This window comes from Meleagris gallopavo, chromosome 4 (assembly GCF_000146605.3).
Source record: "Meleagris gallopavo isolate NT-WF06-2002-E0010 breed Aviagen turkey brand Nicholas breeding stock chromosome 4, Turkey_5.1, whole genome shotgun sequence".
Lineage (NCBI taxonomy): Eukaryota > Metazoa > Chordata > Aves > Galliformes > Phasianidae > Meleagris > Meleagris gallopavo.
In genome coordinates, this window is record NC_015014.2 from 23,621,406 (window position 1) to 23,636,662 (window position 15,257).

Sequence of the window (15,257 nt, forward strand, 5' to 3'; positions counted from 1 at the left end):
TTCTACTGCAATCTCCTTTAAAAACTAAGCACCAAAAAGACAGTACTCTTCTTGCCTTGATGCTTTTTGATTTCATACATTCCTCAGGAAGTGAAATCGAGTCTCAAGGTGAATTTCTTTTCTGTAAGATCGTTTTGCATAGGAAGATGGACTACGCTGTGCTTTCCCCTTGGAAATGCAGATGTATGCACAACCCCTAGATTAATGGAATGGTATCTAAAGGCTGTCAGTACAGTGATGCATGAGGGAAGAAACCACTAATCCAGCACATGCTGTGCCAGGTTGCTTGAAGCTGCTTCCTGCACTCCAAAAAGAGAGGCAACATAGACAGAATGCTGACCTCTGTGAAACTCATTTTTTTCTGAGGAAATGTACTCAGTCTTTCTTTCTTACTATTACTCATTATCAAGAAATTATATCTTCCAATCAGATCAGGTCTTGGCCTCCAGAAATAGTTGCATCCACAAGTGATTGAAGGATGCTGTCAGAACTCCACTTCACCTGACCCCAAAACACAGCTTAGTTTTGACTGTATTGCTTTTCTTCCTCCACTGAGGCATTAAGCTTCATCAGTAAACACAATTGTGAATGAATGGCGTTCTTTTAACAATACATGGAAGCAGATTTTTTCCCTTTGGCTTGTTTGCTTTCCCACTCACTTCTAATATTATTTGTTAATGGAATAGCAGCTTCTGTAATTACAGGGGAGGCATAATTCTGCTTTTAAAGTGTAGTCATGAGGGGAAAATATTTGCAGTGTTCTGTTTCATTTTATCTTTATTTATTGAACAGCATCCTGCATATAGCTTCAGAAGGAAAGCTATAAAAGAGATTCTGTCAACGCTAGTAATTTCAGTCTTTGACCTGCAATTCCGTGTTTTATAATACTTACTTGTGCTGCAATTTGTATTTAATTGTGTTTGAGAAACCTCATGCATAATGTTCTTCCTTTAAATCTTTCATTAGTTTTATTTTCTTTCTAACAGAATGGTTGAATGCTACAGCAGCTGCTTTGCAACTATAATTCTTCTCTCTTGTTACTGATAATGACAGCCAACAATTTACTGTGCATATGAAGTTTGGTTATGAGTTGTTGTATAAAGTTTTCAGAAAAACATTTTCTCAAGCATAGGAAAACAAATGTCAGGCAGACCTAATTACTGTTCTTCCGCACACCTCCCATAGGCTCTTCTCTTCTGCTAGCTGGAGATGAGTTGTTTGAAAATGTACTCATTGGCAAAGTACTCAGATCATCCCAATTTCCATTTCTGTTTAGCTGGCAATTGGTGAATACTTTTACTCTAGAAAGTAAAGGAAAGACTGCCTTATGCGGAGGGAATGTAATCTGGAGCTGAGATTGAGAGCCTGAAAAGAAAGGAAGTCATAATGACAGCGTGGGCACGAACATCACTTACATCCTTTGGAAACATACAGCTTTATTTAGTTCATGTGATCAGTATTGACCCTGGCTATTTTCATTGAATCTCTCACTGTAATCTCAAAGTTCAGAGGCAGACTACTGAGTGGTACAAACTAAGGTGATATAAGTGTCTGCAGGGCTAAAATGAATTCCTGTGTTGAGAAGTTCCTTGAGAAGGTCAGATTAAGCAGTTTGACTCTAGGGGAAGTAGACGATGTGAGGTGTGAAGCCCATCTGTACATTGGCACTGGGGTGGGTTATAACATCGCTTTTGTCTACCAAGATTCAGTTCACACTTTCAAGAGCAGCTTTGTTATTTGGGAACATGAAGCTGGCAAACAGTAAAACCACTCATTGTGAACTGAGGACCTTGAAGTAACACTGGCACTCCTCTTTGAATCTGCTTTTGAAGTATTTCCATGCAGAGCTAAAAACTTGTTGGATGAGATGCTCTGAGCACTCTTTGTGTAGTCTGTAAAATAATCACAGTATTACCAACTCCATCCTTTGAATATCATCTGTCCAGTGAGATTACCTATCAGTAGCCATCCAGACAACACAAAGAGAACTATCTATCTCGGTGTGCTGTGATGGATGAGATGAGATGAAAAACAGCTTCCCCTGGTTACCTATGTTACCTGCTAACTGCCATAGGTAACAAGAGATTAATCTGATTACTTTGTTATTAAGGATTTGCTTTTTTCTGTTTTTCTGTTTTCTTTTTTCTGTGAAGTCATGACACTAGAGCCTTTGTAGATAAGTTGCAAGAGTCATCATTACTGTCCAGCTTATCCTGTTGCCAGCTCAGGATTTGTTACGGCTTTTGTGTTTAAGTTAAATTAGAAAATTTAAGTCTGAAATGATAGGGCTTGCACATGAAGATTTTTGGAAATGAGTCAGAATGACTGATCACCTCAATTTTTCCCAACTGTACAAATGTTTCTTAAAATAAACATGTAACTTATTTTATCCCTAAATGTATGTCACTCTAAAAGTAATGCCTCCTATTTATTCTCTTGGAAACAACAACAGATACAAACGCAATAACGCTGTTTGATAAAGCAAATTCTCATCTACAGAACACTCTTTTTCTTCATGGTAGCATGGTAATTAGCTATACATTTTCACCAGCAATGAATAAGAGCTACATGTGTAAAAATCTGCATGGCCATCCCGAACATGACTTGCCTTTCACATCACTGTCACCACAGCTAAAACACACCACCCACCACCTCACTGTGCTTACATCCACTGTTTGATCTCCATAAATGTTGTGCAAGCATCAGTGAATGTCAGTGGGTGCCATTTTTTCCACGTGGAGGAATTCATTGACGCACCTTTGCTTCATATGCACTTCCATGTCAGATGCCATTCTGTCAGGCTGCCCCTCTACTGCCATCTGTCACATGGCAACAACATGAAATGAGGTATTGGTGGGAAGGTTCAACCTCTACTGCTGTGCCAACAGAATAAACTAGGAGGAATTATTTTTGGAGGTGCTGTTGTGTATGTACATCAGAATTCCCGTTTCTAGCCCTGAGACCAATGTGCCTTGGAAAGAATGGTTTGCACCAGAGCCTGTGCAAATCATCACAGCTCTGTGGAACACTCATTATCTTCCTTCAGGGTTAGAACTCACGCACAGCAGCATAATTTCACTGGTAGTATGTTGTGCAAACACTTCAACCATCCAAAGAGCTAACTGCAGATATACAAGACATTCCTTGGAATCACTGAATCATGTATTCAGTGATAGAGATTTCTAGTTGCTCACCTACAGATGTGACCATTTATCAGTAAGTAGGGTAATAATTGTACTTGTGGCACATATGTATTTATTTATAGGAAAAGAAAAATATGATATTTTGGTGGGAATATTTTCCTCTCAGCTGTATATTAAAATGTTCAGATAGCTGAAAGAGTTTCTAACAGAAGTGAGCATTTACAGCAGCAATCAACAACTCTCACCATCAGAGTATTTTACTAGCAGTTAATGAAAACTGACTGTACTCTAACATTACTTTTGAAAACAACCAGTTCATATCCAAATCCTGAAAGCAGAACACTAGATATCACTCTCTGTGAGGGAATAGAAAAGCTATTGGTTGTCTTCTGCAATTCCTAACAGTTGAAAACCTCAAAAATATTAATCTCCTTTAGATCACATTGTATTCTCTGTCTCTTTATTGCTAGGCACATTTCCATGCACTTATAATACAGAGTGAATGAGCTTATGCAAGTGTGGAGAGCTATCCCTAGACAAGACTTTCATTTTATTATTTTTTTTATCAAATAGAGATTTTTTTTTAGTGTGATTTGTTATGATGATAACACAGGAGGATTCATTTCCGTGGGTTTCCACAGCCCTACCTGTCCATCATTACACAACAACATCAAATTAAAAGCATATGCTGTTGTGGGACAGTGAAGTGCTCAACCTCATCAGCTTTCAGTTCCTACATCCCTTACTGTGAAGTGATTTCCAGTGTTTTTCTGAAAAATTACTTTCACTGTTTCATGGATTTTATGAGAGAATATTGTTGCACCTCTGGTGCAGACAGAGAAAACTCCAACTCAGTTAAATCTCCATGCTTCCCTGTTACCTTCCCTTGTAGTGTAACATAGCAAATTACGGATCCTTAATAATTAGCAAGGATGCATGTTGGAATCCATTTCCAGGATCTCAGCATTTCTTTGGCTGCATACTTGCCTCTTCAGGCATTTGGTTTTGGTTGTTTTTGATTCCTTCTTGTAGCATAATGAGAATGTTCTTGAAGATGTTGACCGGTAGTAAAAAACGTGTGGCCTACCCTTTCAAAACAATGGCACAAGGTTGCGTGTGCTCCTGTCTTCTTTTGTAACACTGTGCAATCATTTCAGGCTTCTGCATTAAAAACCTAAAGATATAAATGAAGTATTATAATTGCCTTTTGTCCCCATTCCCTGCTTGAGTTTGAAGCAGTGCGCATGTGCAAGGGTAGAGTAGGGCAGTTGCTGACAGTACTTCTGAAGGGCTGATCAAAGCAATAATTTTTAGCCACATACCCTGTTCTGTAGCAGATCACAGGCCAAATCATAACTATGTATCTCATCCTCTTAGCAAAGTATGAGGGCTCTGTCTGCTCACATCAGGATGACCATGAGCAGTTTGTAGAACCCTGGAGAAACAGCTGGTTCCATCCATGTGGGAATCAGAGGTACCTTTAAAGATTTTGCCAAGGAATTGGGGTGGGTTATTGGAACTATGCTTCTTTGCAACTTAGAAATATTCTGGAAACGACCCTCACTAATTGTTCGGTGTATTCTGGAATGGGAGCTGGGGGGTGAACAAAAAAAGGTAATGCACTGAAACTCTTGTTGCCATTTCCTTGTAGCGCTTTAGTAATTCCTTACATGCCCATCTGAAGCATTCATTGTCAAAACTTCAGCCTGGATTACTGCCGGAACGCCATTAAAAAAAAGGCTTCTTTTTCATTTGGAATTTAGGAAAGTTTGTCTGCCTTGTTTGTCTTTTTCAAAGTTTTCCAAGTGTTGTGAGTATGCTTGCAGTGCTATACAGTGGGATCTATCGTTGTCAATAGAATGAACTCTTTTTCTCATTTGCCAACCATAAAAAGTCTGAAGCAGCTGTAGTAATGATGGCAGAGAAGATGTCATAGGCCAGATAGGCACAGCCCTGGTGGTCCTACCTACAGAGCAGATGCTGTCGTGAGCAGTGCTGCTGGCACCCTGCATTGCCCAGATATCCTAGCCTGCTTGTGAGGTTGTTCTGGGAGGTGGAGGAAGTGCAAAAAGAGCAGTTTGTAATCCCTGGCTGTGAAGTCAATTTTATTAATTGTGTGCAAAACTAGCTTTCCAAGCTGCGGCGCCTTTCAATTTTCTTTAATCTGGAATAGAAGCAGAATTTTTTAGAGTTATAGAAATTGGAGCCACAGGGATACAGTAAACAGAAAAGCTTAATCAAATCACCTCTAACATTTAACAGCAGACTGCTGACCAGTGAGATTTGTTATCATTATTTAGCTAGGAATGTCTGTAGGGAAGACGTGGGAAGAAAAGGTCTAAATTCAAGGGCTATTTTGGAAATTAAAAAAAATATATCAGAGAACCTATGTTTGGTCCAGTGGATATGTTTTAAGGAGCAATCATTTTTAATAAAGTTAAAAATTTCTCCCTGAACTTTGCTTATGATGCTATATTGCATTATGTAAATAAATGAAGCAAAAGTAAGCCCTGGTAAAGGAAGATAGTTCTTTGGCTTATACCTCTACGTTTAAAGAGAAGATAACATTGTAATTGGATAGTAATTCCATTTAGCTACTGCCCGCATATATTCTGAGAGAACATCCTCGAAGGTTGCGATGGAATTTAATGAACTGTTGTTATTGCTAATGTTTTGGGGGCAGTGATGGAGCTGCTGTACAACCGGTGACCCACAGAAATGCTTCTGGCCTTGTTCTTTATTTGAAAACAGAAGTTTTGTCTCAAATGAGATGTCAGTTTACCTGAGTATTCCCTTCCTTAGACATAGATTTCTTTGTTAGCATGTACAGATTTTTCCTGTTTAAAACTAAGATGTACAACCAGTATAGAATAGTGGTACTGGCATTAAAATACTAGCCTCACGTTTTATAATAATGTAGAGGAAAATAGATGATAGTAGGAGATTCATTGTGCCTTCAGCTGAATGGCACAGGCCTTTGTAATCAAAACAAATGGATTTTCACAAGAACCAGAAGCAGGGTGACTTCCTACACTTGCAAATTTGTTAGGCTGTGCAAACCATTACTTATCTGTTTGAATTTTGACATTGAATTAACTTTAAATGCAGAATGTTGTGTACTGGCTTTTTGTACTGACAAACTGAGAAGGAATATATTCTTTAAAATATACATATATATGTATGTATATATATATATATCTTTTTAGACATGGTTCAAAACTGAATTTTACAAAAAGCCAAGAGGGCTAATGTAAGTCCATATTTTAGGGACAGCTGGTAATATTTTGCCTCAGATGTATCTTTATGTTTACATTTAATGGTTTTTGCTGCAGTTAAGCTGCATGTATCCAAGATCTCTGTCCTCTCGTGACAAGAACATGACTCAGCAGAGGTGCTGCTCTCAGCTCTCCTTCCCAGAATGTTGTGTTTGTGCACTGGACTCATTTCTTTAGTACAGCTTGAAGCATAGTATTCCAACTTTTCTTTTCTTTGTCAGTTTTATCCTTCCAAACATCTTTGCCTGTAGAACATTTCCAGAACCTTTCATTTTCATGTTTCAGCATGATAATTTTTGCAGACCAACCTCCTTAGTTTGATTACTGTAGCATTAATTCAGATAGATTTCCTTTGGATTATGAGAGGTAATTATGAGAGAGGGGGAACTCTTCTTTTCTGAGTCTTCCATCTCTACTGAACTGTCCCAGCTCTTCCACAGCTTCATTAATTTTCTAGATATGGGAGGGAAGGCTAAATGGACCTCAGCATCATTACCCATATAAAGGTTCATCACTCTTTTACAATATGATTTGTCAATGAAGTTTAGCAATATGCTAAGTAAAATATGCAAAATATTCAAAGGAGCCATGTGATTAGACTTTTATAAGTCTAACTTTTATAAAGGAGCTTCAAGTGCTTTTAGAACTTTGTTTGTGGCTGAATTTCTACAGGTGACTTTTTGACTGTTTCTTGGAGAAGAATAGGGCTTTATCTCAATATAAACCTCCCCCAAAATGACTACCTGAAAAATGTAATTGCATAGGATCTGGTGGATTAATTTTAAGTAATACAACTTGGCTGTTACACATTTCAGGTCAATTATATTTTTGAATACAACTTGAGGTGATAGGTTATATAAAACTAAGTGTGGTGCCTTTTTTTTTCTTACTTGTAAAAATATTTGCTTAAATATCTGAACATTGTTTATGTTTTTAAGCTTAAAGTGAATGAAGTGGATGTGGCGTTGAAGGACATGATTAGTGGGCACGGTGGGGATGGGTTGGTGGTTGGACTGGATGATCTTAGTGGTCTCTTCCAACATTCATGATTCTATGAAGTAACTGTACTGCCACTTTAAAAAGTTACATTACTGAAAGTGCTTGACGGTTACATAACACTTTCTTAATCTCCAACAAAGTTCACTATATGAGAATGAATATTTTTTAACAATTTTTTCAACTCCTGGTCATAGGAAATTTGCAGCATTTGGCCTCAGAAAGAGGCCTTTGTTGCACTTTTTTTGTACCGACTGTTGGTTATGTGGGGCTACGTAAGTATGAGTCAAATTAGTCTTAATCTCCATTCTGTATAATATAGTTCCATCCTAGAATCACAGAACAGTTGAAATTGGCAAGATCTTTGCGTCACTCTGCTCCAACCCCTGCTCCAGCAGGGCCACCCAGAGCAGTTGGTCCAGGTCTATATCCACGTGGCATTGGAAGATTTCTCATTTGTAAGACACCTGTCTCATAAATGAATTATCACCTGTAAAGTAGTTAACGGGGTGTCACTGAGTAGATAGGTATGAAACAGACATACATACATGCAGGTATTCATTGTAGATAAGATGGGACAGTTTGCACTTGTGTTAAATCTATCCTTATATGATACATTTGAAAAGATATAGGGGAGGGAAAATTATTGTAATTTTCAATCTACTTAACAGTGACAATGGGATTATACAGTAGTATCTGCACAGCTGAATACAGCAACACAAATGCTACCTCCATTTATTCTGTGAAATTGTTGCCATATCTTACCATAAATATTCAGGACTTCAAACTTCCATACATCATAAGAAAAAGAACAGCTGGTAGCTTACAGTGTACTGTGATGACAGCTTTAAATTTGCAATGAATAAACTGCTGAGGTGCAGGCAGTATTTCTGGGGAACAAGTCAACTGAAAGACATACCCCTTCTGAAGACAATTGATCTGCCACATATTTTGGATACTGTTCTGAGACACTCAAAAATATGCCATGGGCACTGGAGATACAGTGTTTTGCAAAACCTATGTGATCATGTTAGAAAGTGGGCACAAAGTCATCAAATTAGGGGAGAAGTTTCGTAACCGCCTTTTTAAAATAGATGTCAATAAGACACAAGGAAACAGTGATGGGCAGAAATATGCAACGTAAAATACTCAGTGTATTTTAAAATCATTTAAAAATCATTTTAACATATGTATTTAAACAGTTAAGTATACAAAAGTTCATTCTTTTAATTTCTTTCTTGAAAAATTTAGTGATGTCAGTCTTACCTGCATTCATCTCAATTACATCATGTTTTTCTATTCACTATATAGAAATTGTCTTTCAGTTTGTCAGTTGAAGCAGCCTTTAAGCTCATACTTTTTCATTTGTTTTATTAACCTCTCTCACTTTGTAGCCTTTTGATCAACTCCTCTTCTTCATTTTTTATGCATCCACTTCATTTCTCATTAGTGTCCATATCTCTGTCTCTTATTTCACACATATATAAGATTTTAATTTTCAGTTGTTTTGGACCTTTTTATTATATAGAAGTATTGTCACATCTGTGGCTCCACAAGGTCACCCAGCACCAATGCCGATACCAGCTGAAATGTAGCTAGGCTTTTCTGTTCAGTAGTGCAGCAATCTTTAATAAGACTGGATTGTATGAAGAGATGTGTAGTGTAATACCCTGTTGTCTGGGTGCAATACTATCCCTGATCAAACTTCAGCAGTTCCGGGTAGGTAACTACTCTCAGTCCTTTCCAAAGTGCCCCAGAACACAGCAGCATCTCAACTAAGCAATGATCAATACACAGTATGAAGTTTTCTGTATGTTGAATAGTGGATGAGGAACACTGTGTTCACCTACTGACATTATTTGATACAAAATATGTGTCATATATTGGTCACCTTCTAGTCTGAGTGTCAGCATACCAACTGGAATGCTTCATCTAGTACAGGTGGTTTCCAGGTGCATTCAGGCTTGTTGTCAAAGCTCCTCTTCCATTTCACATTAGTGAATTCTTTAGCTTTGCTGTATATATCACTCTAGCAATGTAATGGTTCCAAGCCTTCTTATGCAGTTCATTCATTTATTTGCAATATACTTCATTTGTTTCTAATGCAAATTCTTGCTCCTTTCAAGACTGTGTCATTCTTCCTCTTATCTTAAAAATTCATGGATAAATCTCTTTTCTTCCTCTGCATGTAAATTATGAGACATCAGAAAATTCTTCGCTGGCTACAGGAAGCTACAGTAGTGTTCTTTCTAGTACACCTTTTAAATCTGAATGCTATCTTTTCATGTTAAGCATTTGGCTGACTTCTCAGTGTATTTTCTTTTTGTGATAAATAACTTGGGTTTTTTTTTGTGCTAAGAAAAATCAAACTCAATTTTTGTCCAAGCATACCCATCAGTGCTGAGAAAATAGACATATCTTGGGCCATTTTTTGATCAGCTGACTACTACTTGCAGTACTGTTCATCCAGTGAATTTGTGAGTACTTTTCATGTGGAGGGTTTTTATAGCTATTTGAAAATTTAACAGCTTTAGCCTTTCCAGCTTTTTTGATGTTTTGGGAGTCCTTGTCCCTTGAAGTCTTTGACTAAAATTCTTTTACAGCTCCCCAGTATAATTATTCACATAATATTATGCTACAGTAGCTCAAGTCTGATTATTTAAGTGGCTGAGTAGGATGTTTCATGAAAAATGTCTTCTACAAGCATAGCTTTGTACTTGACATTTCTACTCATATATAAAAACCATTAAACAAGGCAGTAATTCTTCTCTTTCAGGCTCAGTGCAGTTATCATCTGTGTGAGTAATTCTATTGACTACATAAGGACTTTCCATATCTGTCAAGATTGTAGGACTGGATTCCTGTCTTCCTATTTTGGAGACAATTTAAGCCCTGTTCAGCAGTAGCTGCTTGTGTCACAGAGCAGAATACATATCCTGTGCTAAGTGGTCAGGTCCACACTGTTTATTGCTCATCCCTCTCCACTGAAAACCGGAAACCCATCCTGTTTTGTCCTCCCCATCACTTTTCCTGCAAACCAACAACTGTCAGAACATACTGTGAATAAGAATGAATAGAACAACACAATGTGATTTTATTTTTTTTTAAGTGAATGCAAGAAATATGAGTTTGCTGCTATTCCAGTCACTTGCAATAAAGGTTCAGAACTGTAATGAACTATTATTTAAATAACAAGGGGTTTCTTTACTCGGTATTACCCTTGGAAAATCTATAGATTAGTTTTAAAGTATCATTTGTAAGTATCTGCCAATTGTCTTGCTATTTGAAGTCTCTGGGCTTTTTTTTGGTCTTTTGTCTGATTCACCTGAGGGGACTGCCATTTCTGTAAGCCGTTCACTGTGTCAAGAGAAATGCTCATGGAAGTTAATAAATGTAAGAGAATTATAGAAAACCTGCATTTCCCCAGTGATTTCTGGGACTTCATTTCTTCTGCCCGTAAAGATTAAGGTTTTAGTATTTACCATGCAAGTCCATCTTTATAAAAGGGCATCTTGTTTTGATTATTTAGAACCTGGAGTCACAAAGGCTACCTTGTAATTAGATATATGTTGGTAGAAATGGAAAATGTATTGTAGTTGTCAGAATCGCCAGGGGAAGGTTTCTTATAAAAAGTCTATTGAATTTATTCATATGTGAAAAGAACAGTCAATATCTGAGATATGCGATGTCAATAAAAGTGAAATGTATTAACATACAGTCTATGTTACAGAGCATGGCCTTGCCAGTTAGAATATTTCAGCTTTGTTTCACAAAGCTACTGTGTGCTTTTAAAAACATAATCTCTAAAGGAAAATACAATTAATCTCTTAAAAACAGAACTCCCCAGTCATAAGAATGAATAGTTTAATAAAAGGGGTAAAAGTTTTATATATATATGTTTTAGATTGCATATTAGAAATGAAAGGTGAAATATATGTAATGTTTTTCATCACTATGAATGTGGATGAGAGGATTGTTTTATGACATTTATGCTTGTGGGGATTCTCTGTCATCCCAACAGTGGCAAAATCCACCCAGCTGTCTGTTTGCTATTTTGGCTTGAATAAAAGATAGCATTATAAAAAGTGATAAGGTAGAGAAGATACGGCAGAACATTATTCCATTAACTTGATATCCTTTTAATAAACATCTAGCTTACTGAAATACTTATCTGCACTAACTTTCTACCAAATCCTAGATCAGTGGCAAATAATGGAATTTTTATTTGCCAGTGAGTTCTTCAGGGATTGTACTATCTGCTTCCACTCCTGCTAACAAACCACCAATAATAATTCAGAAAGAAAATGCCTCCTGGGGAGATAATTATCCTTCAGGGGCTGTAGTGCTACACATAGCATAATATCCAGTTTCATGTCTATTCTGATGAGAAAGTTCTACCAGAAGCTTTCTGCTTGCTGACAACGCGTTAGTAGAAATGTGTTCCTTTCATTGCCTTGCTCTAAAACTTCCAAGGCATGTATTGACACAAATTGGTGGAGCAGTTGGATTGAACTTTCTTCAGTTTGTTACCTCCTTCTTATTCAGTGTAAATCTCTTTGTATTCCTGTTCAAGGAATCAGCGAACGACATCAAAATCCCAAGAACTGTCAATGTATTTACTTCATTAGAAACATCACTGTCTTCGTAGTGAAAAAAAATCGTGCTTATAAATTTTAAATGCACCTTTTATGAATATCTACTAACACTAAACATCTCACTTGTTTTCTATACCGCTTGTGGAAAAGGATGAGTTAAAGATTCAAGTGAGTTTGAAATGTTTATTCATAGAGTGATGGTAAATTACCGCTTTGAGGCAAATTTTAGGAGTTTCAGATGCTCCTGTGAAAAAAGCAGATGTTTAACTCCCAGCAGTAGCTCTGTAGCTATTTACTTTTGTCTTTTTCTAGCCTGCACCTGTGAGACTGAAATGAACTGAAGAGTTTTGCTCACATTCAAATGTGAGTTGCTTCACATTTTGTACAAGGACTTCATTAAACACATTTGCAAAGTCTCTTTCTTTTGCTGTTAGGTGGATCTATTTAATGATTAACAGAATTTGTTTATAGAAAGGGAATTTTTAGAAGGCTGCCTACTGTGCCCTACATAGCTGTTCCTATCACATTGCCTGTTTCTCAAAAAAGGTCAATAAAGGTAAATGTTGTTTGCAGTAAAGGTAACTGTGAATGCGCCTGCATTCACTTGCGCACACACACAGTTCTAATATCTTCATTATTGTTTTTCCATGTACATTGCCAATCTTTTCCATTTTTCAAGCACAGCATGATGATTCCTGTCATTCACTGTTTGTTTCACTTGCTCTTCAGGTCTCCTGTGATGGCTGGAGGTCTATTTGCTGTTAACCGGAAGTGGTTTTGGGAGCTGGGAGGCTATGATCCAGGATTAGAAATATGGGGAGGAGAGCAGTATGAAATCTCCTTTAAGGTAAGTCATCATGTCAGCTTATGTAATACTTCTTTACTTGTCAGGTTTTGTGCCTTTGGATTTTCATTTTTTTATGCTTTGTGATCCTGATAAGTTCACTAATACTCAATTTTGTGTTTTAACTACAAAGAATTTAGTACAGTTCTTTTTCTTTAGGAATTTCCCCAAATTTCAAACAGAACTATGCCATAAACGTATGCTTCAAAAACTGTACAAAAATCACTGAGTGCAGTTTTCTCCAAGTGGTGGTAGTTTACCGCCATCGTGAAGCTTTACTTTGTCCCTTGTATCAAGTCCTCTCTACTTACCTTCCATCAGAGGCTGCACCTACTGAACTCCATCATGTTGAGGGTAGGCCCCTATAAGGTCAGCTCATGGAAAGAGAAAAAGAAGGTCATAGGAAGGAGAACCCTTTTCAACACAATCACTAGATCACTTGAGTTCTTACGAGCTATTATTGGCAGGCCAGGTTTTCAAAATCAGTTGATTTTTTTAACTGCATTTGGATAATTAAAATGATAAAATTGTAATGTCAGAGAGTTTTCAAGTGCTGAAGTTATGTACAACCAGCAATCTTACATCCTCTATGTGGACATGTGTATTCAAATCAGTTGTTTGGCTTTTACATGCTGAGTTGAAAGCCTTGTTACCTTTTACATGTCAGATAGGTATTTTCATTAGTTTAATGAGGCCTAAATGCATAATTTTGAAAATTCATTTTCTTTTGTTCCAGTTTACTTAAAATTAAGAACTTTACCTAATAAAAATATTTTCAATTAGCTAATAGAATTTCATTATATAAATGAATTGAGTCAAACATGTCTGGATAAAGTTTGGATTTTTAATCAGAATTCACATTTAGCTTCAGGATCTTTCCATCCTACTTCCAAACTCCTACAGTGTAAAGCTTAGTAAATAAATTTAGTATGTCAATCATGACTAATATTGTACATATTGCTCTATCTGAATTTCAACAGTGATTAAAACAACAGAACTACGGCCATTCTATTGAATGAAACATACATCATGATCCTACACTGGACTGTCAGACTGTCTTTATTATGAGAATTATCAAAACTAGAAAAATTGTTTGTATTAACTGAACTACTCTCTAAATCATTTTTACACCACAGCAAAATAAAATTGGAAGGAAATCCAATAGTTAGAATAGTTTAGAATATATCAATTTACATTCTATCCAGATAAGTCATTTCAAAGTCAAATGTAAGTAGTCATTTGCAGCTGTAACAAGAGTTTCTGACAGGTCACCTAAGATTTTATTATCATATTCCATGTATTCTTTATATTTGTCATCACAAAGATTATAATTGTAATGCAGTCTAGACTTTGTATAGAAACCATGGTAACGGCACTAGAAACAGAGATACTAGAGTACCCCAGTACGTTTTGCTCAAGCAATAGATTTTCTTTGTAGCCAGCTGTGTCACACTGGATCTCATTTCAGTCATATCTTCTGAATCATCTCATTAGTACACACTAACCTTAGGGTCCCTGTCTTTTTTATTAGTATTAAAAAAGAAGAAGGAAAAGGATTGCCTAATAGAAATAGCTTTTTACTGGAAGAACTCAACCTATACAAGCTTCAGAAAAAAAGACTTGTTTTGTTTGGAATGACAGAAAATGGAAGAAGAAATCAAGGGGGCAGGAGAGAGAAACAGGACAGACTTTTTTGTTAGACCAGAATCACCGGTATCAGCTTGGGTTGCTGCATCAACAATTTTTACATCAAGAGCTACAAATTCAGTCATCTTGAAACATTTTAAAGTGACAACAAATTATTCAGTTTAATTTACTATTCTATTTACAAACTTGAGAGATTGATGGACTTGCCATCTCTGTTATTCATAAAGTCAGTGAAGAAAACAGATTACCAACCTGTGTGAGACCTTTACTTGAGTGCATGGGAAACTACATCTTAGAGTTCCTTAGGACAACCAGTGGTATGGTTTGTGGAAGTGTTGTATCGTGAGTGCTTTGCATCCACACCATTATCTAGTATTAATGCTATTTTGTTTGGCAAATAATTATTTGGAGCATACTGCTACAATAACTCTCTCAAGAATATCTATTAACACCAGTTCCCAGTCATTTCTTCAATTCAATCTTAAGTATTCTGTGAAAACATGTTTTTTCCATTAAAAGCTGCAGAAAGAAGCCAATTGGAATGTCTCATAACTATAGAAAGTTCATCTTCAAAGGTCTATTTCAGGCTGGTCTTTAAACTCAGTGATGGATTTGGTGTTCCTTTCATGTTCTTCACGTCATTTTGTTTTTAACTTTGAGATTATTTTTTATGAAAGTTGCTACATAACTGTAAACAAGCAAATGACACAGCTACTATAAATGGATACCTTACATGATAATATGACCGTCCTTATGT

At 36.7% G+C, this 15,257-nt stretch overlaps 1 protein-coding gene across 1 annotated transcript in view; it reads left to right on the forward strand.

Moving 5' to 3' along the window:
• The first annotated feature begins 8,399 nt into the window (after window positions 1–8,399).
• LOC100548643 (polypeptide N-acetylgalactosaminyltransferase-like 6) overlaps window positions 8,400–15,257 on the forward strand; it is a 53,870-nt gene continuing 47,012 nt past the window's right edge. Inside the window, exons 1-3 of the mRNA XM_031553265.1 lie at window positions 8,400–8,554; window positions 11,960–12,026; window positions 12,689–12,856. Coding sequence (XP_031409125.1) covers window positions 8,400–8,554; window positions 11,960–12,026; window positions 12,689–12,856 — 390 coding nt within the window. The remainder of the gene's footprint in view (window positions 8,555–11,959; window positions 12,027–12,688; window positions 12,857–15,257) is intronic.